Source organism: Eublepharis macularius, chromosome 1 (genome assembly GCF_028583425.1).
Source record: "Eublepharis macularius isolate TG4126 chromosome 1, MPM_Emac_v1.0, whole genome shotgun sequence".
Lineage (NCBI taxonomy): Eukaryota > Metazoa > Chordata > Lepidosauria > Squamata > Eublepharidae > Eublepharis > Eublepharis macularius.
The window spans coordinates 217081873-217104339 of record NC_072790.1 but is presented as its reverse complement, the minus strand read 5'-3'; the positions used below and the strand labels follow the sequence as shown (position 1 = coordinate 217104339).

General features: G+C 41.0%; 1 protein-coding gene across 2 annotated transcripts in view; it reads left to right on the top strand.

Annotated features, from left to right (window-relative positions):
* Window positions 1-22467, top strand: part of USP34 (ubiquitin specific peptidase 34) — a 133325-nt gene that overhangs the window by 27537 nt on the left and 83321 nt on the right. For both annotated transcript variants that reach the window (XM_054987582.1, XM_054987579.1), the window contains exons 6-14: window positions 2139-2206; window positions 3940-4132; window positions 7072-7133; window positions 14752-14833; window positions 14922-15014; window positions 18547-18672; window positions 19007-19136; window positions 21011-21046; window positions 21972-22102. In XM_054987582.1, coding sequence (XP_054843557.1) covers window positions 2139-2206; window positions 3940-4132; window positions 7072-7133; window positions 14752-14833; window positions 14922-15014; window positions 18547-18672; window positions 19007-19136; window positions 21011-21046; window positions 21972-22102 — 921 coding nt within the window. The remainder of the gene's footprint in view (window positions 1-2138; window positions 2207-3939; window positions 4133-7071; window positions 7134-14751; window positions 14834-14921; window positions 15015-18546; window positions 18673-19006; window positions 19137-21010; window positions 21047-21971; window positions 22103-22467) is intronic.

Sequence of the window (22467 nt, the reverse complement as noted above, 5' to 3'; positions counted from 1 at the left end):
AGATTACACAGTGTGAGTTATTACAGTCGATTTCAAGGAAATTTTAGTAAACAGTGTAATAGGGTCTATACGTGCAAATTTGCAAAGGTTTAGGAACTTGTTTCTGACTCAAGGGGAGGACTTGGACAAATCTGTAGTTCTCATTTCTAATGTATTTGAAGCTCTGAAATTGCTGTTTTAAAATGAGGAATAGAGTGACTTGTGTGCCTCCTTCATCGCAAGTATGAACTAAAATCCAGATGTGGAGATGCATAGTTTGGCTGTTTACTGCATCACCTTTGCTGTAGTTTCCATCACTTCTCAAAAATATTCTTGCATTCAGTGTGTGTATCTTGGGTGCAGTTTGTTTGATACAGGATCCCATTTTTTTCAAGATACTTTGTACACAATTGGAAGCTTTTAAAAGGATACCTGAATGGAAGTTTTCTTGCAAAATATGCTAATAAAATTGCAGGCTGGTGACATGCATCTGACAAAGAGAACTGTGGTTCTCGAAAGCTTATGCTACAGTTAAGTTGGTTAGTCTTAAAGGTGCTACTGGACTCTTTTCTATTTTGCTACTACAAACTAACACGGCTAACTCCTCTGGATCTATGAGGCTGGTGACAGTAGCTGTTTCAAAACTAGGGCAAATAGTTTCAAGTTAAATTTAATGTTGTTGCTCCTTAAAAATAGAGCCAAAGTCGTAAAATCTCTGGTCTCCGAAGTAATTAGCAATTAACAGCTCCCCAATAATTTCTTTTCTACCAAGTTCAGTAATTTAAGACAAGTTTTGATGCAGCACAAACAATGGAATACAAATGCTTCCAATGGAAAACCACTGGATAAAATTAGAAATAATTTCAGAGTAAATTTAAAATTTTAATTATTATTTCTTACTCAAACAGTAAGCAATATATGTATTTTTAGAAAGGACAGAATAGGAAGGGGGCAGAATTCAGCTGTCCTTGCCCCCGCACGTTCTGTTTTTGTTTAAAAATGGACAATCACAAAATCACTTTTCATTATAGTACCAGCATCTCTAGATTCTTCTGTTGTTTATTTAGATTGCTTTGAATTAATGCAATACACAGTACTCTGGAATAACTTCTTCTTTCATCTGAAGAATGGTCATAATAGTAATTAAAATATGTTACAGAGTTATTGGTATTGATTGATATTCCCAGCTGACAAAATACCTTTTTATAGCTTGATTGTTCTGATTGTGAAAAATTCAAGTCCCCTCCCCACAGTGTTTTACCACCATAGAGCATGGATATGAAAAGGTTCTTAGGGTAGATGTAAGTACTTTTTAATGAATTAACTTATTTTGCAGTATCTTCTGACTCTATGAATGAGTTAAGATAAAGTAGAACAAACATGATTTGCAAACCCCTCTTGCGCATAGATAGTTATACAAATAACGTCGATTGAGACCATACTCCCAAGGAGAAGAGGCCTGTTTCATCTTGCCTCAGGCAAAGGAGCAAGCTCTCTTTCTCTCTCCAATTCTTTTATAAGCATTTGTGCTCTGTAAAGGATGTTCCACTTTTTAATTTTCTCATTAAGTGTCATATAGTATGATAGAACTTAGGTAGGGAACCTTGATGTGCATGTTATTTTATTGTCCTCTTTCACATGAAGATGTACAGATTATGCTTCCTTGTATGTAGTATAATTTCATTTGTTTAGGCTTTTATTTGCTGCTTTATCTCACTAAGGACTCAATACCTTAAAAAAAACATAATTTAAATAAACTAAATACACACAATGGTTGTTGTGGGTTTTCCGGGCTGTATTGCCGTGGTCTTGGCATTGTAGTTCCTGACGTTTCGCCAGCAGCTGTGGCTGGCATCTTCAGAGGTGTAGCACCAAAAGACAGAGATCTCTCAGTGTCACCTGACACTGAGAGGTGACACTGAGAGATCTCTGTCTTTTGGTGCTACACCTCTGAAGATGCCAGCCACAGCTGCTGGTGAAACGTCAGGAACTACAATGCCAAGACCACGGCAATACAGCCCGGAAAACCCACAACAACCATCGTTCTCCGGCCGTGAAAGCCTTCGACAATACATAAATACACACAGATGAACTGTGAAACATACCTGTTGTGGGTATATTCATTTTATGCTGTTTTAATTTCTGTATTTGCTATATAGATCAGAATATGGCTGCACATCCCTGCTGTTATGCAACACATTATACCATTTAGGACCTATGTTATCAGGTATGTTACTCAAATATTTCTCCTTTTTTAGTTTTCTTTGTCAAAAGTGTGTTGATAATTTCAGTTGACTGAAATGGTGTATCTAACATGGCCGTAATCAAAGGCTAGTAACCAAGCTATATTGCTACATTAATTTGTATAATGACAAGATATTTTCTTAACTGTGTATATGTGTGTCTGTGCATGCAAACAGACACAATCAGGAAATTTTCACGCCATTTTATTTTCCACTCTGCGTGTGGTGTTGCAAGAGAAAGTTTTTTGCAGATGTGTTAAATGTAGTGTCAAAAACATAATGTTTTTCTTCTTTGTTGCAGTACTTATGCAAACATTGACAGGTGCTGAACCTTGCAATAATTGTGTGTGTTCATATTTTCTAGCAGTTGAGACCACTATATATGAGCAAATACTTAAAAGGTGTGCTGGGGAGAAATGTTTATAGAGTTTCTGATACAATGGCTGTTTATTTTCCGATGTAGTTAATCCTGGAAAGTAATTTTCTGGCTCTAAACAGCCAAAAAGGTTCAGAGGAAATATAACCTGCTGCAAAGTCCAGTTGTAGAGAAACTGCAGTCTCTTCACTGGCTAGCAAAGCCAAGCTCCTACAATTTGTTGTGGTGCCTGGGAGTTGTAGAATTCATTTCATCTCTGTCCTTTTTATGGACTTAGAATACTCTGCCAGAGCCTTGAAATAGGAAAGAGTAGAGGAGAATATGAAACTCTGGGTTTTGAGTAGATGTGGTATTTCTGTGGTAATTGGTATGCTAGATTTTAGCTGGAGAAATCTGGGGTCAGATTCTCACCCATCAGTGACACATCCTCGTATGATTTTGGGTCAGTCACTGTTTCTCAGTGATTGATACGAGAATAACGAATTCCCCACGTGCCAGCCTGAGTACTTTGAAGAAAGGGCAAAATATGTGTAAATGGGAAAGCTGTATTCAGAACAGGTTCAATATTGGATCTGTTTAAATACCCCTGCTTCCCCCTTCTGCATTCTCCATGTATGTTTTTAGGTACTGAGCTCTTGCATTCCTTCCATCACCTTAGGATGTAAATTTTTCAGAAATATTGAAGCCATTGAAAAATCCCAGGAGGTTTTCCCCAGGAGGGAAAAAAAAAGAAATTTGGGAGGAAATTGAATATATTTCAGTACTTATTTGATTATCAAAACAAATGTATTTTATTGCTTTAGTATGTAAATAAATCATTCACCAGTCTGTCAGCATATAAAATTGTACTGAGCGGTATATTTATGTAATTTAAAAGTATAAGTGCCTTTACTTTTACCAGACAAAATTGCAAATATACTGATTGTGAGTTAATAGATATGCAAACTGCTGCATACCAGAAAATATTTCATAAGAGCTTTTTCAAGTGCTCTTCAAAATTTCCTTTGGAGTAAAAAAATTGCAATTTTCTTTTCCCAAGCTTTTACATTTCTACACCCCTCCACACACACCAGATTAAGGGTTTGATTTTCACATCCTTTTCTGGTGTATACATTGGACATCCTTATGCCTATTAATTTATACTAAATTTTCTGCTCCTTCCCACATGTAATTGGTTTTACCAGAATAGAGGAGGGGTCCCTTTGACTACAGTTCTGCTTTTAAGTCTTCTGGAAATATATGGAATATTAGCAATAATTCTGATAATCTTCTAGAGTTAAAGGATGTTTTTGATGCTGTATATAAATTCTTTTTTTTCTCCCCCCCCCCCCCACCATTTAGGTATTTATGTAAACTGTCGGATCAAGAATTGAGGCAGAGTGCAGCCCGTAACATGGCAGATTTAATGTGGAGCACAGTTAAAGAGCCACTGGATACTGCCTTGTGCTTTGATAAAGAAAGTCTTGATCTAGCATTTAAATACTTTATGTCACCAACTTTGACCATGCGGTTGGCTGGACTCAGTCAAATAACAGTAAGATTTTTTTTTTTAATTCCAGAGGTATAGCCGTGTTAATCTGTTTCAACAATACAAAACAGAAGTCCAGTGGTCTTTTAAAGAAAGAAAAGAAAATTTATTTTAGTATAAGCTTTTGTGAATTGGAGCTCACTTCTTCAGACAGATCAAGTATTCATCTATACCAGTTATTTATACTTAGTTACAAGCAACCAAAAGAGAGTTTGACTTAGGTGGAATTCTCTGTTTTGACACAATTCCCTGTTTTAATATTGGTCCCCCCCGATTCACTTTGGTTCCGAGGGGACCCCATCCATTCCTTTGCTTCAGTTTGGTTCTGTTGGGTTTCCTCTGGCATTTGGGAGTGTGCCTTTGGCCACTGGCAGTCTTGTCTTTCTGTGTTTCTGCCTGAGAGCCTGCTTGGAAATGTTTCCCCCATAGGAAACAATGGAGAGTGGTTGGGGACACCTTGTTCAGGGGCACATAAAATTGGACTCAGAGGTCCAATCTTCCTAAAACTTGGTTGGTCTCTAGAAGACAGCCAGGAGTAGTTTCTCAGAAAATTTGGTAGAGTTGGCTTGAAAAATGCCACCCCCAGAGAGCCCCCAGTTAGTTTTCCCCATAGGTAATAATAACTGTTCTATGATCTGTCTTAATTGGATCAGATAATCTTTCCGGGATTTCAGGAGTCCTGGATTTTTGGGGGATCCCTGAAACCCAGATCCAGATTTCCCAGATTTTTTTTTTGTGCAAACCCCTACTCTTAATTGGTGAAGATGGACAGAGTAAGATTAATAAAAAATCAGATCTAACCAAGGAGGGTGCAGTGTGTAACTTTTAAGTATAAACAACTGGTATGGATGTACATTTGATACATTAGAAGTGAGTTTTGAGTCACGAAAGCTTATGCTGGAATACATTTTCTTTTAGGTGCCACTGAAGTTTGGTTTAATTTTTAAAAATTATGTATGTGAAATTCTTAAATCAATGAAGAGCTATAGTCATAGAACGACATTGGCCATGACAATAATATTGACAACAGAGTCCACCCGATGTATCATATTCTTGAGCAACTCAAATTAATATCAGTGGGACTTTCATAGGAGATGTTCCTGCAGGAATGTGCTTCACATTTATAATTTGAGAAAGAAGATGAAATGCAAAGAATGTGGACATGGTTTAATTTTGGTAACTGTTTACATGAGGACATTTTGCCTTTTTATTTCAGAATAACTATGCTGGGGAAGACAAAAGTTATTTTAAGTTGTTTGATATAACTCCTGGGTGGGCAGCAGGTGACATGGGTACCACAGACATCACAGGCAAGAGTGGGTTGTGGTATGTCTGGAGAGAAGCTGTAAGGTTTTTAAGCCCTGCTGTGGTATAATCAGATCTTCTTCACATCTGCATGGTCCTGTGGCTGCTGAAATGAAATAGCACCAAAACATATGTAGTGTGGAACACACTAGTGGCACTGTTTTGAACTGAGAGTTTGACTTGAGGTGCATTTGCCAAAAGAATTGGCCACCAAAAGCATAATGTGTTTTTTATTTTTTTTTTGCCTTGGTATAAAAAATATTTTGCAAATATTTTTGCTTAGCTAGAAGTGTTTGTCCTTATTCACTTACAGCTGTGCTTCTAAGCTAGTGCTCATTTGTTTCACAAAAATAAAATTTAAAAGGTCTGCTTCTTCCTGGTCTGTTTGCTGTGGTCTCAGCAAATTATTTGGACGTTTGAATTCCCATTACTAGGAAGGGAATAACTCAGTTTTCCCTTCATTTCCTCCCTCTGTTTGTAGTGTACATACTATATGAGTAGAAATCAGACAAAATCAGTTGGAGTTTAGTACAAAATCTGCCTGTGGGCAGCTAGCTCTGTTTCTAAATTCTTCTCATGTGTACATTGCAAGGCCCACAGGGCCATTTCAGATTAATTAATATGAGAATCAAGATATTAAGCTCTGCAACTTTCACTTTGTTCTCTGGTTTGTCACACGTCCAATAATTACAATTTGAATGTTGATTCAGACCCATAGTAATCAAGGCAGCTGTGAAGTTCTGAATTGCTCCAGTCAGCACATCCTCTGCATAGATGTTGAAATTCCCCAGTACTTACTAGTCTTGGCACTTCCAATGTCAGTGCTGAAACCAGCTTAGGAAGGGAAATGGTTAAGCAGTATGGTGTGGGTAGTATATCAGTGGAATACTAATCTGTCTCATGAGCCCAGCACCAGGAATAAACAGTCAGCATTAGTGACTGATGAGCAGGGTGTCTGGTTAGGGAAATGGATTAGCAGTACAGTCTCAAGCAGTACCTCCTCCTTTCCCCATACACAGAAACACACCAGTTTGATTGCTGAAAAGAAGTTTCAATTTAAGGTTTTTGTAAGTTTGTCAGATCATTTAACAAGATCATCTAAAGTTGCTTAAAATAATGATGTGAGAACGGGGAGAAGAGAATGGAATCATTCTATTCATCTATTTGAGTAAAAATGAACCATTTTTTAAAAGGGAAGAGAACTAACCCCATACTCAGTGGCCAAAAAGCTGGTTGTGAGTAGGAGAAGAATGGATGAATTGATCCTGTTTCATTTGTGCATAAAAATTGTGATGGTCCTGGCAGACACTGCTTCTGGAGCTTCTCCCAGGTGCAGACTCAATGTGGCTTTTCACACTGAAGGTCTCAGTTGGGAGACCCAGGATTTTACAGGTCTCCACCTGTCCTGGCATAAAAAGGAAATATAAATTGGCTAGAGATAATGACTACTTGTCACTCAAGGATACTGGGCTTGACTTACTTGCTGTTTTTTATGAGCTAACAAATGTTTTTACACCCGGTTACTTATCTCTGTTATGGACAATGAATAGCTCATTTGATTATGCCAGTTTTAAAGATATTTTAAGTTAAACTCATGGAATTCATAAAACAATTTTAATTTCTTCTTTTTCTATCTATAGAATCAACTTCACACCTTCAATGATGTGTGTAATAATGAATCATTGGTTTCAGATACAGAAACGTAAGTAGGGTTGCAGCTTTGGATATTTCAGTGTTATGTGACCACATGTTGGATGTAACATTAGGTTGTGGCTTTTTCAGACAAGTCTCTCATCCTAATGTTAACATCTAGTTCATAGGTTGAAGTGAGATGGGGGATAGGACAGGCACTATCCCACTTTCCCATTGAAAGCAGACTCTATTTTTATTTACTTTGTTTATATCCCACTTTTCTCCCCGATAAGGATCCAAGGCAGGTTACATAATTCTCTTCTCCATTTTATCCTCGCAACAACCCTGTGAGGTAAGTTAGGCTGCGCATGCATGATTGACTCAACATCACCTGGCAAGCTTCCATGGCAGAGTGGTTTACATTATTGAATTAACATTATTTAGTTTTAGTGTTGGGCACTGCCCATCAATTAAATCAATATTCTGGAAAATGTTTGCTATTCTAGATGTCAACCTTGCATCATAATTTTCAGAGAAGTAGTTAAAATGAGTCTGTTGCAACCAAAGCAATGAACAGTCATGTGACACATTAAATGCTAACAAATCTATTGTGTCATAAGTTTTAAAAAACAAAACCACACTTTTATTAGATATATGAAATGCTTATTCATTATTAACAAGGTTGGGTGTGAGTGAGAGAATACGGAAGAAGAGTAGGGTAGAAAGGAGAAGTTACTACTAAATGAGACCAAAAGGACAAAACATTGAAGAAGGTACATTGACAAAATGTGGGCAAAAGAGTAAACTGTTCTAGAAGAATGTGTGAGGATCAGTACTAATGCTGATAAATGATCTTTCTCCCTCTCTGCTGACTGAAAGTAATGCTTAATGCATCTGATGGAAGCGGGCTTTTGTTCAAAGCCACTGCTGCAATAAATGTTAGACTTCAAAGCACTGCAGGATTGTTTTTATTACTATGAACACACGGAGCTGCCTTATCAGAGCAGTGATCTGTCAAGACTCAAGAGTCAATGTCGTCTTCTCTGATTGGCAGCAGCTTTCCAGGGCCTCAACTAGAGGTCTTTCACATAATATATACTACCTTTAAAAGATCAAGTGGAGATGCCAGGAATTGGACATAGGACTTTCTGCATGCAAAAGAGATCCTGCCTCACCTCTTTATTATGATTTTATGGCTTTTGTGAAATAAGTACAAGTGTTTGTTGAAAGCTAAGATGAGGCTATTTAGTTATGAACAACAGTAACTTCATATTATTACAGTGTATGTTATTGTATTTATTTAAGAGCGTTTTTAAAAAAGTAAAGCGCTCAAAGTGCTTCTCAATCAGAGCAAGTAAAAGGTCTAATATAGAACCAGAAATGATAACGGATAAAACCAGCCATAAAACCGTATATTTCAGAAAGCAGTAGCCCCTATATATGATTAAAACCACAGGTAGATTAATCTTATGTCTAAAAATGCTATTGTAGGCAACTCTGAGCAGGGAGTTATTTCTAAAATTAGGGTGTCATGCTAGAGAAGGCCCTCTTTTCAGTAACCACTTGCCAAACTTCAGAAGGCAGAGGCACCTTTCACTCAGAGGAAGGAGTCTAACAAAATTCTTAATTTATAAATTGGTTCATATGGAACTAAGTTGTCCTTGAAATATGACAAGCAGAGAAAGTTGAGGGCAATGTCAGCCCTTTGAATTGCAATTGGAAACAGACTTTAAGCCAGTGCAGTTCTCTCAAAATTGAGGGGACGTTTCCTATAGTCAGCATTGATGTATTCTATACCAGCTAAAGGTCCCAAACCATATTAAAAGGCCTTGATAATAGTGTGTGGACAGCAGTATCAACAACATTTCTGTCCCAGAATGGCTGTAGCTGGCATGCCAACTGAAGTTGCTGAGATAGATTCCATTTAGTGGATTCTGTCCATGCATTCAGTCATAAGGTTGGCTGTATGAATTCCTCCAGACTGTGCACTTGATCCTTAAGAGAGAACGCAACCTCATCTAGAACAGGAAAACTCTCAGCATTCTGGTGTAATTGATCACTTGCCAGTGACACCTCTTTTTTGTCTGTACATTATTATCTGTTTGTTCATCATCATCCAGTCCATTATCAACTCCAAGCTCCTGTTCAGAACTGGTGTTTTGTAAAGTGTCAAAAGCAGTAGAGGAGAGCCCCAAATAGGAATAACTTTGAAGTTTAAATCGTGGTGCTATTCTTGGCTCAGAATGCATGGTGTTTCCTGTGATGTCCAGTAAAATGTACTTAGTGTTTACAGAATTGTGTTTCTAAAACAAGAGGGTGGATTTCAGGTATGTTCAGTTCACAGGGTTATAGGGAAAACCTCCAAGTAATCTGCCATACTTGACTGAATCTCAACATAATGACTTTGGGGTAGAGGCTGTTGTAAAACTGCAGCTTATGAGGTGAAATAAGTTATAGTTACCTGCTGCATCCATAAGCTATACATTGATGTGGCCAGGATCCTTACAAATGTACCTGGAGAGTGATCAAAGAACTAGTCATTTTGCAGAAATGCTGAGACTTGAAGCTACCTGACTTGGTTAGGTAATTAATCCCTCTTAGACAATGTTTAGTGCTTATAACATTAATTATTCCCTCAGTTTTCTAAAATTGGTTATATATCAAAATCAGATGCTGCTGCTTCAGTTCTGTTTCCCTGCAGTGGGAGGGGACAAAGATTTTTTGCACTACCATGATGCAAACATACACAGCAAGGACCAGAAGGTTGAATATTTCTGTTTAAATTGCAAGGAAACAGTGCATTTTAAAGAACGTTTGTTGTAGTTGGCTTTTAATTTTTAAGCAGCTGGCTTTGTAATAACAAGAAGTATGGGCATTTCTCCTGAAGAAAAATCCACATGTGGTATGAAACAAAATGTTTCTCTTTAAAACAGTAACCAGTGTTATTGTTTACATATAGGACCTAAAATATAAACCACAGTTATCACAACTGTGTACTGAAAATTGCTTTAGTATCGATCAGCAGTTAGTACCAGCATTTTATTTGGACACAGATAATTTGGGAAGGCCACTAGACGTGTAGCAGCTACCAGTGCAGTTGCTTGTGTGCATGCATCTTTTTCAGGGCCGGCTTCCATGTGCTATTTGGCAGAATAAGAGCAAAGCTTTCCACAGTTCACTTCAGACAGCCCTCTCCATCCTTTCTCTGTGTGCTCATTGGCTGTGAACCAGTGCTATTCCAAACCTGAAAGGACAGAGGGAGCTTTTTATAAACGGCTGCTGCTTCCTTCAAAGCTGTTCTGCTCCAAGATTGGATGGAGGGCAAAAGCTGTTGAGTCCCACCACATCCTTCAGCTGTTCTCAGCTGGGATGCAACAAGGGCAACTTGGGAGCAGCAGCACAACCTGCAAGTGTAGATGATAGGACCCAGCAGCTCCTCCCACCTTCCAACCATAGAGTGGCTGGATTAGGTGTAGTAGTGGCAGCACTCACTAAGAGGGAGATAACTTTCTTTTTTTGTCCAGTGGCACCTTAGAGATCAAGAAGGTTTTCAGGGTGTAAGATTTTGAGAATCAAAGCTCCCTTGTTCAGATACCCGAAGGTATCTGAAAAAGGGAGTTTTGACTCTCCAAAAGCTTTTTTATTGAAAATCTTTTTGGGTCTCTAAGGTGCCACTGGACTCAAATGCTGTTCTACTGCAGTCCAATATGGCTATCTACCCAAAACTTCTTTTTTCTAAGAGTGTTGATTCTGGCAGAAGCAATAAGTCTTAGCCTAAAGAAAAGCTACTGATGCCAGTCTGTTACAATGGGACTCTTCTGGGAAAGTGAGAACTGGTAGATAATGATAAATGTTGTGCTGAGCCCTGTTCAAGAACTTAGAAGAAAAAGAATAAGTGTTGGAAGTGTGTATACGAGTATAGCAGAAAACTATGAATTGAATGCAATTCTGCTGCGTGGGAAGTTTTCCATGTCTTCAATGAGACTGCTCCCTTAGCTTATGGGCTCAGATCCTTTTATGTAGCTTTCCATTTGTTTTTTGGCAATAGATGAAAAACTAATGAAGAAGGCAAGTTGATGAAGGCAAGTTGATGAGGGGGTGACATTGGATACCTCCTTACAAATGGAGGCCCAGATCGCAGCAGTTGCTCAGTCTGCTTTTTTTCCATTTCCGGCAGGTCAGGCAGCTTGCCCCCTACCATTTGACCAATGACCTAATGACAGTGATCCATGCAATGGTCATCTCCAGGTTGGACTACTGTAACTTGCTCTATCTGAGTTACAGTCTGATCCAGAAATTACATGGGGTTCAGAATGCTGCTGCACGTGTCCTTACGGGTACACAGTATAGAGTACATATAACTCATATCTTTCAGCAGCTACACTGGCTCCCCATGGAGTTCCGGATCAGGTTCAAGGTTTTGGTTCTGGCCTACAAAGCCAGCATACTGGGACCAGCATACTTCAGGATCGCCTCATGCCTCTTAGCTCAGCAGATAAATATCTACTGGTGGTCCCTGGCTCCAGAGAGGCTCAACTGGCCTTGATCAGGGCCAGGGCCTTTTCGGTCCTGGCCCCAACTTTAACTTTAACTTTAATTGAATTTTTATACCGCCCATCTCCCGAAGGACTCAGGGCGGTGTACAGCAAAAATAAAACATACAAATATAAAACAATAAGAATATAAAATATAAACATATTGAATAATTTAACTCAGAACAGGACAACTCAATTAAAACACATTTAGGCCAGCCCCGCTTGTTGGAATAATAACGTCTTAAGGGCACGGCAAAAGGTGTGTAGGTCAGGGACCATACGTATCTCCGGGGGCAATTCATTCCAGAGGGCAGGTGCCCTGGCAGAGAAGGCTCTCCCCCTGGGGGTCACCAGCCGACATTGTTTGACCGACGGCACCCTGAGGAGGCCCTCTCTGTGGGAGCGTACCGGCCTGTGGGAGGCTATCGGTAGCAGCAGGTAGTCTCGTAAATACCTAGGCCCTAAGCCATGGAACGCTCTAAAGATGGTAACCAGCACCTTGAAGCGCACCCGGAAGACCGCCGGAAGCCAGTGTAGCTCACGCAGGAGAGGTGTTACATGGGTGTGCCATGTCGCTCCCATAATCACCCGCGCGGCCGCATTCTGCACTAATTGCAGCCTCTGGGAGGTCCTCAAGGGGAGCCCCATATAGAGAGCGTTACAGTAGTCCAGACGGGAGGAAACGAGGGCATGGGTGACTGTGCGCAAGGCGTCCCGATCCAGAAAGGGACGCAACTGGTGAACCAGGCGAACCTGATAAAAAGCCCCCCTGGCCACGGCCGACAGATGATCTTCTAACGACAGCCGCGCATCCAGGAGGACACCCAAGTTGTGAACCCTCTCTGTGGGGGCCAAAATGTTGCCCCCGATAGTCAGCGATGGAACCAGCTGGCTATAATGGGGCGCCGGAAACCACAGCCACTCAGTCTTGGAAGGGTTGAGCCTGAGCCTGCTTCTCCCCATCCAGATCCGTACGGCCTCCAGGCACCGGGACATCACGTTAAGGGCATCATTGGGGTGATCCAGGGTAGAGATGTACAACTGAGTATCATCAGCATACTGATGGTACTTTACCCCAAAACCACGGATGATCTCACCCAGCGGCTTCACATAGATGTTAAACAGAAGGGGCGAGAGGACCGACCCCTGCGGCACCCCACAAGTGAGGTGCCTCCGGGTCGACCTCTTCCCCCCTGTCAGCACAAACTGCGAGCGGTCAGAGAGGAAGGAGGAGAACCATCGCAACACAGTGCCCCCCACTCCCAACCCCTCCAACTGCTGCAGCATGATACCATGGTCAATGGTGTCAAAAGCCGCTGAGAGGTCTAATAGGACCAGGACAGAGGAGCAACCCCTGTCCCGAGCCCTCCAGAGATCATCAACCAATGCGACCAATGCCATTTTCGTACTGTGCCCAGGCCTGAAGCCCGACTGATACGGATCCAGATAGACATCTACCTCCAGGTGCTGGGGAAGTTGTTGCGCCACCACACTCTCACAACCTTCGCCACAAAACGAAGGTTGGAGACTGGACGATAGTTTGCTAATACAGCCAGATCCAGGGAAGGCTTCTTGAGGAGGGGCCTCACCAACGCCTCTTTTAGGGCCGTTGGGAAGAAACCCTCTCGCAAAGAAGCGTTAATAATTCCCTGGAGCCAGCCTCATGTGACCTCCCGGGAGTCTGGTGTCTGTAGATATTTGGATCTGCCAGGATCTTCTATCTTTCCAGCAGGCCTGCAAGACAGAGATGTTCCACCAGACATATGGTTGAGGCTAGTCTCACGTCCATCTGCTAAGCTTCTCTACCGATCTCCTGTTAAGGGGGGGCAGGTATATAATTCTCACCACCCCATGATGAGTCACTGTGTGACTGGACAACTGAGGCCCCCTTCCCTGTGTGGTTCTGGAATGGGTGAACAGAATGAGCTGCAATCTTGGGAAACTAGTTTATTTAGTATGATGTTGTGGCTTTTATTGGTTTTTATTCTTTTAAATGCACTTACATTTATTGTTTTATGTTTGTTGTGACCCTCCCTAAGCCCGCTTGTGGGGAGGGCATGCTAAAAATTTAATCAAACAAACAAACAAGAATGGTAAAATTTGCATGTAATACAGCCTGACCCTGTATTACAGAATTAACTCACATTGATTCTGATGGATGGTTAGGTCTATGACACTTCTGTTATTAGCACATTTGGGTTATGTTTATCTATTGGCATGTAATTACTGATATAATACTATGTTCTGAATTGTTTAACATGTCACATTTAATATTTATGCTTATATGGCAGTTCTGTTTCAATTTTATTTATCAAGGAAATTTTATTTGTCAAGGAAATGTCCTTGACACTGTATGGAAATGTCTTTGATACTGCTTGTACTAATCTCACATGATGTAATCCAACTTGAGTCTCAGTGAGAAAGGCAGACAATACATGACATAAATAAATAAATTTCTACAACTCCTTGTCCTGTTACATTATTTATTAGATGTTGATTGTATTGATTTACACTATGTAATCTCCTTTGAATGTTGTCTTTAGTTTAGCTCCAGAGGAGTTAGCCGTGTTAGTCTGTAGTAGCAAAATCGAAAAGAGTCCAGTAGCACCTTTAAGACTAACCAACTTTACTGTAGCATAAGCGTTCGAGAATCACAGTTCTCTTCATCAGATGTGTCTGACGAAGATTACTGTGATTCTCGAAAGCTTATGCTACAGTAAAGTTGGTTAGTCTTAAAGGTGCTACTCGACTTTTCGATTTAGTTTAGCTGATACACACATACCAGCAATTCTAATTTCTTTAAACACAAATAAAATATAGCTTGAATTTGGAAAGTAATTTTTAAGAAGTTATAACTATGATAGTGAATGGTAATGGGTAGCTTCCTTTTATTTATTTATTTTTTAAAAAAATAATTATTAATAATAATAACAACAAAACAACATAGTTGTACAATAACGATGTAACAATACACAACTATTCCATTCACAAAGAACAAGGATCTTCAACGTTTCATGTTATTCACAATAACGAATGATAAACCCAGTTTAACATCATTTGAATAATTAACATCCTCATGGTAGCTTCCTTTTAGGGAAATAAACACAGTATATATTTAAAATCTTTAAATATGCTTTCCCTCCTTTTATGTAGGTCCATTGCAAAAGAGCTTGCAGATTGGCTGATCAACAACAATGTGGTAGAACATATTTTTGGACCAAATTTGCATATTGAGGTTAGTTCAAAATAAAATAAGATTCTCAAGAAAGAAAGAGAGACAAGTTTTAGTTCCTGATAGTTACTTCTATCTTAATATTTTCTAGATCATCAAACAGTGCCAAGTGATTCTTAACTTTCTTGCTGCTGAAGGCCGACTTAGTACACAGCACATAGACTGCATTTGGGCTGCAGCACAGGTACATGCATATTTATGGAGAAGGCCAAGAATATGTATCTCTAGTTTTATGTTTATCTTACTATTTGTCTGTTCAGCATAGCTTTGATACTTTTGATATTTAAGCACCTGAGAATATTTAGCTCTGTTATATACATATACCTACAGATCTTGGGGTGTTTGTCATATTTTAACAATCTTAAACTATAATACACTGAAATGCATCAACACACCCCTAAAATGTTATAGCTACAGGTCATGGTAATGATGCAAAACTTTGTTTCATATTCTTGCTTGAAAAAATGCAGAATGCATGCTGCCTTACTGTATTTTGCAACTGCAGGAAGAAACAATGAAATCTGTTGACTTAAGTTTATGTGGTCTATTTTAAATGAAAGGAAAACAAAATCTTTTTTTAAAAAAACGGAACCATGTTGAATGTTTGCAAAACTGTTTTGGAGGGGATATTGGTAAACTTAAAATATTTGCCCAGCTGCCACCCCCCCCCCCCGCCACGTTTTTCATGCCTTTTGCTGTTTTATTTGGCTGTTTCTCTGATGCCATTAAACATAAACATTCTCCCTGTCTTACGGTCTTATCTTGCTGCCAGTGCAAGTCTAGTCCAGCAATTCTAAAGTTTTTGCAGTTGGCCCCATTTCTAAACTTAGTGTACTTTTTGGAAATCACTTTTAAATAAAGTCAGTGCATTAGAATACCCATTCACAGTGAAGGCACTGCATTAACTTAGCTTTGAATGAGTACTGGTTCATAGAATCGTAGAATCATAAAGTTGGAAGTGGTCTTACAGATTTGGTCCAACCCGCTGGTTAATGCAGGAACAGCCTAAAGCATCCAAGACAATTATTTGTCCAGCTACTCCTTGAAGACTGCCAGTGAGGAGGAATCCACCACATTTCTAGGCAGCTGATTCTACTGCTAAATTACTCTTAATGCGAAGAAGTTTTTCCTGATGTCCAGCTGATAACCTCCTCTCTTCTAGTTTAAACCCATTGTTTCAAGTCCTATCCTCTGCTGCCAACAGGAACAGCTCCCTTCCTTCCTCTAAGTGACATCTTTTTAAATGCTTGAAGAGAGCAATCATGTCTCCCCTCAACCTCCTCCTCTTCAAACTGAATATTCCCAGGTCCCTCAGTCTTTCTACATAGGGCTTGGTCTCCAGGCCCTGATCATCCTGGTTGCTCTCATCTGCACCCATTCCAATCCATATATTTTTTAAAGTGAGGCCTCCAGAGCTGCATACATTGGGGCCTGACCTGCTGCATCATACTGCTGTTGCTGCATCATACTGAGTGCTCATAATTAGCTTCCTATCCACATGTATCCCAAGATCTTGTTCACGCATGCTGCTACCCAGAAGTGTATCCCTCATCCAGTATACATGCCTTGCATTTTTATTACTCAGGTGTAGGGCTGTGCATGGGTGGGTAGATTCGGTATTCCCACTTCGGGTTTACCCGAGGTGGGAAACCGATTCGGAATACCCCGATTCGGGATTCGGGAATCGCTTTGGTATGCTCCATGAAGATTCGAATCATACTGAAGCGAGAGGAGGAACTCCCCACCACCACCACCCACCCTCCCTGGGGCAACCCCTCCACCCCCCACCCCCCCTGGGGAGACCCCTCCACCCCTCCGGGGAGATCCCTCCAACCCCCACCCACTTACCTGGGTTATCAGCTGGGCGGTGGCGGCGGCAGCAGCAGCACAAGGCTGCGTGGCCTGGAGCCAGCCGGCTCCTCTGCCACCGTGCCGCCGCCTGAGCCTGCAGGGTGGTGGGGAAGGCCGGAACCGCTGCCTCCGGCCCTTCCTGCCCCTCAAATGGCTGTGGCGTGCCGGTGCCATGGCAGCCATTTGAGGGGCAGGAAGGGCTTTCTCCACCTTCTCTGGCCCTTCCTGCCCTCAAATGGGCGCTGTGGTGCTTGCATGCCACGGCCATTTGAGGGGCAGGAAGGGCCGGAGGCGGCGGCTCCGGCCTTCCCCACCACCCTACAGGTTTGGGTGGCAGCGCAGTGGCGGCAGAGAAGCTGGCCTGGAGACACCGCAAGGTAGGTGGCGGGGGAGGTGGGGGGGGTTAATGTTTAAAAGGCCCCGCCGCTGCTTGCAAGCAGCAGCAGGGCCCTTTAAACAAGCCCCGAAGCTTTCTGAAGCATTTCCGAATGCTTCAGAAAGCTTTGCTTCGGTATTCCGAAGCATTCCGAATCGGTTTGCTTCAGGTAACTTTACCCGAAGCAAAACCCGGAGCGCACAGCCCTACTCGGGTGGAAAACCTGGCATTTGTCCATGTTAAATTGCATCTTATTCTTTTCAATGTGTTCAGATCTCGTTGAATTCTATCCCTGTCTTCAAGGTTGTTTGCTACTTCTCCAAATTTGGTGTCATCTGCAAATTTAATGAATAATCCCTTCACACCTCATCCTGATCATTTATAAAAATATTGAAAAGCCCTGGGCTCAGAACTGAGCCCTATGGCACTCCAGTGGACACCTGCCTCCAATCCGCCATTGTCAACTACTCTTTGGGTGCGGTTATCTAGCCAGTTACCTATCCATCTAACCATCCTAGAGTCCAGTCCACAATCCATCAATTTACCCATCAGAACATCATGAGAAACATTGTCAGAAGCTTTACTGAAATCCAGATAAACTACATGGACAGCATTCCTGTGATCCAGTAAGCCTGTCACTCAGTCATAGGAGACGAGATTGGTCTGGCAGAACTTGTTGGGGACAAATCCATGCTGACTTCCCCGCATCATCATGTTGTCTGTCACATGCTGGCAGATTGACTCCTTTAATATCTGTTTCAATATCTTCCCTAGAGCACAGGTCAGGCTGATTTGCCTGTAGTTCCCAGGATCGTTCTTTTTCCCTTTCTTGAAGATTGGGGTGGCATTTGCCCTCCTCCAATCTTCCTGAACATCACCTGTCCTCTAAGAGGCCTGGAAGATGATCAACAAAGGGTCAGCAAGCTCTTGAAAGTATTGGGGAGGAAGCATCACAAATACTTCAGTCCATGTTTGCACCCTCTCTGTTTGCCTGTTTCAACAGTGGGCAAAAATATTTGGCAATCTGTGCCTACTACTGCTTCCTGGTTTTGGTTCAATTTTAATTATTTATTCTATAACACTTTTTTAAGCCTGTTGCAGTGGTCATTATAAATATTGTATCATGTATTCCTGTAATAATGGTTCTGTAGATCACTCAGAATAATAGTGACATCATGACTAAGGTCAGTCAGTGAGCTTCCCACTGAGTTCTAACACTTGGAACTGATTCATTCTGGCTCTCCGTATTCTTTCCAAACAGATTAAATTGGAACATCCAGCTATGTAACATTTCTGTAGAGAACACTTTTTCTGTTTGTTGTTTTTCCATTTCTTTTGCTCTATGTATGTTATCTTGAATTTGCAAAATATTATAAAAGGAGGAACGTGCCGCAGTAGTGAAAGGCAGTAATACATACCAAATGGATTAAAAATATTTTACCATTTTTTCTTAATGTATTTTACTTGTCTTTTTTCTTTCTTTTTGAAGTTGAAGCATTGTAGTCGCTATATACATGATTTATTTCCTTCACTGATCAAGAATTTGGATCCTGTTCCACTTAGACATCTTCTTAATTTAGTCTCAACTCTTCATCCAAGTGCACATACTGAACAGGTAAAAGCAAAGACTGTAAAGTTTTTCTTCATGGCACAAGCCACTAGACAGTTGTCTTGAACAAGTGATACTGAAATGAATTGAAGTTGCACATTGATACTACATGTGGCCTATGTGCTCTTTAGTTTCATATGGCATTTGCTTACATTCATTCTTTTTTTTTTTGTGGTGGAAACATAAAAGAGGAATGGTATAAGAATTTATGTTGTATCATTTCAGTGCTGAAGATAACCTAGTTTTGTAAAAAAAAATGAGTTTTGTTTGTGAGTTTTATGGTCACACATGGAATGACAAAAGTAATACATTGGACTACCATGTCTGCTTTTGTTTACAGACTTTATATTTGGCATCCATGCTCATTAAAGCGCTGTGGAATAATGCACTAGCAGCTAAGGCTCAGCTCTCAAAGCAGAGCTCATTTGCATCTTTGCTCAGTACAAATCTACCAATGGGAAATAAGAAAGGTAAGTTTTGATGGCATAATAGAATTTATAAATAGCTCCAAAGTCCACTTGTAGAACTGATTTTTTTATTGCAACAGGATTACTAATTGTACTGATTTGGGGGAATAATTGTTGAGGGTGGGTTTTTTTGTGAGCAGTGTTTCAGCTTGCTCATTTCTTAGCATAACCAGGTAAAAGGAAAGCTTGCCTTTTTAAAGAGGCATCTTTAAAAAATGACTCCCCCATTTCTAAAAAGATGCAGCTACAAATGAATTTTTAAGCAATACATCAAACTGAAAAGATTTAGGAGTTGGTGTTGTTCACAGAGTTCACTGCTGGGTGTGACAGAAACATGCAGCTTCTTCCGATACAAAGCTGAGTTAATTTTAATGGCCAAATGTACCGTTCTGCTGGTAGAATGATGCTTCCAGTGGTGGAGGAAGAGAGGTAGTTTTTGCTGCCCCCCCCCATTTTCCTGAGGGTCCTTTAACCCTCAGGAACAGAATTTCAGAAGACTGCAGCAGGAAGGGGGAGATATGGAAAGTCTCCGCTGCCAGCTTCACTCTGCTGGTGGTGGTTGGGATCCAGCACAATAACATTAAGATGTTCGGAAGGTCAGGCAACTTGCTCCCTACCTCTCTACCCAAGACCTACTTACAGTGATCCACAAAACAGTCACCTCCAGATTGGGCTACTGCAGGGCTACCCTTGAAACTGACCTGGAATTTGCAACTGGTCCAGAATGCAGCAGCGTGTGTTTTTATGGGAACCCTGTTTAGGACACACATATGACCTGTACTGTACTAGCTGCACTGGCTCCCAGTTGAATTCCAGGTCAAGTTCAAGGTGTTGGTGTTAACCTTTAAGGCCCTTAATGGACTGGGACCTGCATATCTTCGGGATTGTCTCTCCTTGTATGTTCCCTGGAGGGCATTACGCTCTGTAGATAAACATCGGCTGGTGGTCCCTGACCCCAAGGATGTTCACTTGACCTCAACCAGGGCTAGGACCTTTTCGGCTGTGGCTTCAGTCTCATGGAACGCTTTCCCTGTTGAGACTCGGGCCTTGCAGGACTTATTACTGTTCCTCCGGGCCTGTAAAACGGAGATGTTCCACAAGGCCTATCAGAGCAGCTGAAGAGCTGGCAAACTATCCTACTGGTCTCTTTCCTGTTTTGCTTTGTTCTGCTCCACTTTTTAAAGGGATCTGTTGATTTTATTCTTATGATTTAACTTATTTATTGTGTTTTAAATTGTGATTTTTATCATGTTGTGACCCACCCTGAGCCCGCTTGTGGGGAGGGCAGGATATACATTCAATAAAATAAACAAACAAATGTAATACTGTATATAAAATAGATCCTCACATTTTTATCATGTTGTGACCCGCCCTGAGCCCGCTTGTGGGGAGGGCAGGATATACATTCAATAAAATAAACAAACAAATGTAATACTGTATATAAAATAGATCCTCACAAGAGATTGCTGGGGCGGGGGGGGGGGACAATTTGGAAATGCCACCTCCCCAGTCTCCTCCTCAAGCTTTCTGAATACTCTCCAGAGCTTCAATAGACTGGTTTCTCCTTCCCCTGCCCTTCTTTTCCCTGTAACTGGTATTTAGTTATTAACAATATTCCATACATTTTAGCTTCATTTTGATTTTTTCTTTTCTTTGCAGGGGTGCTAGTGTATGCATGTGTTAATTTACAAAGTCATATTCTGTATATCTGGGGAGTTCCTTGAGTATATAGAGACCCCCTCCTTTGTCTGCAGATGGCATGGCTTTGCTGCTTTCACCCTGGGTGTGTGTGTGTGCAGTTTTCTATTAGTCATAGTGATTTTAGGCTATAGCTGTATCCCTTAGAATATTTTCTCTTTTTCTCCCTTTCTGTTCAGAGGAAGAAGAGCTCCGGAGAGCAGCTCCATCACCATGTAAGTTGTTGCTGCAGAAAATAGTGTGGCATCACTTAGAACTCTGATGTCATGATCAGATGTAAAGGTCAGCCGCCTTTACACGGTGTAGACCTACATGGTGTAGACCTTTACATGGTCTAGTTTTGTGCAGCCATTCTCTTAGGAGGTTGAACAAAAGAAAGCTTGTGGCAGTTGTTTGTTTTAATAACTAAATACCTTAATATAATTTGTGTCTTGCCTCTTGGCAGAATGGCTAACAACACTGCCATAAAAATACAAAGAAACAAACAAAAACCCTGGTGATTAGATTCAGGAATCAGTCAGACAGCAGTACTAGCAGTAACAGTAACTAGGCGCATAAAAAAAGACGAGCGAGAGCATAGAATTTTAAAAAAATGACACAGCAGTTACCTGTCATTGGAGGCCCAGAGCAAAAAGAAACATCTTCACCTGGTACATAAAATTCAGAAAAGAAGGTGCCCAACAAGTAAATGTTGGTAGACAATTCCCCAGATGAGGTGCCCCAGCGCCTGCAAGACCTCCACCCTGTGCAGCAGCTTCAGTCCTTGGATAGAGGCTTGTTTCAGGTACCAGCCTGTAAGCTGTACCTTTTCCTGCTGTGGCTCTGGTATTGTAGAATGGTCTTCTCTCCAGGAAAAAAGCAAGTTTTTTAAAAGCCTTAAATCAGGGTTTTTTGGTCCTGCCTAGTACAACAGCTCAGGATCATCTGTGGCGTAGGGACTTAATGAACATTAAAACTGGCTCCTGTGAAGTAAGAGAAGCTGAGTTAACAGAAAGGTGAAGCAGATGCAATAGAGTAATGGTATACCTAGCTGCTGTCAGGAGTTACAAAATTGACTGTGCTGAAGAGTTCCACACAAACAAGCTGTATGTTGCAATTGTATTGGACTTGGAGTAACTTGAAAAGTTCTTCTTGAAACAGGGTCACCTGCAGCAAGTCCTCAAAGCAGTGACAACAGTGATACTCATCAGAGTGGAGGAAGTGACATTGAAATGGAAGAGCAGCTGATTAGCCGGACTAAACATGTCCAGCAGCGGCTTTCAGATACAGAGGCAAGTTGGACTCATCAAGCAGACAAGTTTTTAACCCTACTAACAAAGAATCGTCATTATGAAGGGTTGTATGGTGTTCTGCCTCTCTTGATATCACTGGCTGATCTGCTCAGATGACACAATTGAACCAGTAATGTCATAGCCCCTCTAGCTGTAATTGGTTTAGTCATTTCAGTATCGCATAAGGGCATCCCTGGGAGAGTTTGGAAACTTAAATTACACATTTCACAGGTACCATTTATTGACTCAACAGACATGAAGCTTCCTTATACTGAGACAGGCCATTAGTCTGTAAAGGTCAACATTATCTACTCAGACCACCACCACCAGCAGCTTTCCAGGGTCTCACACGGAGGTCTTTCACA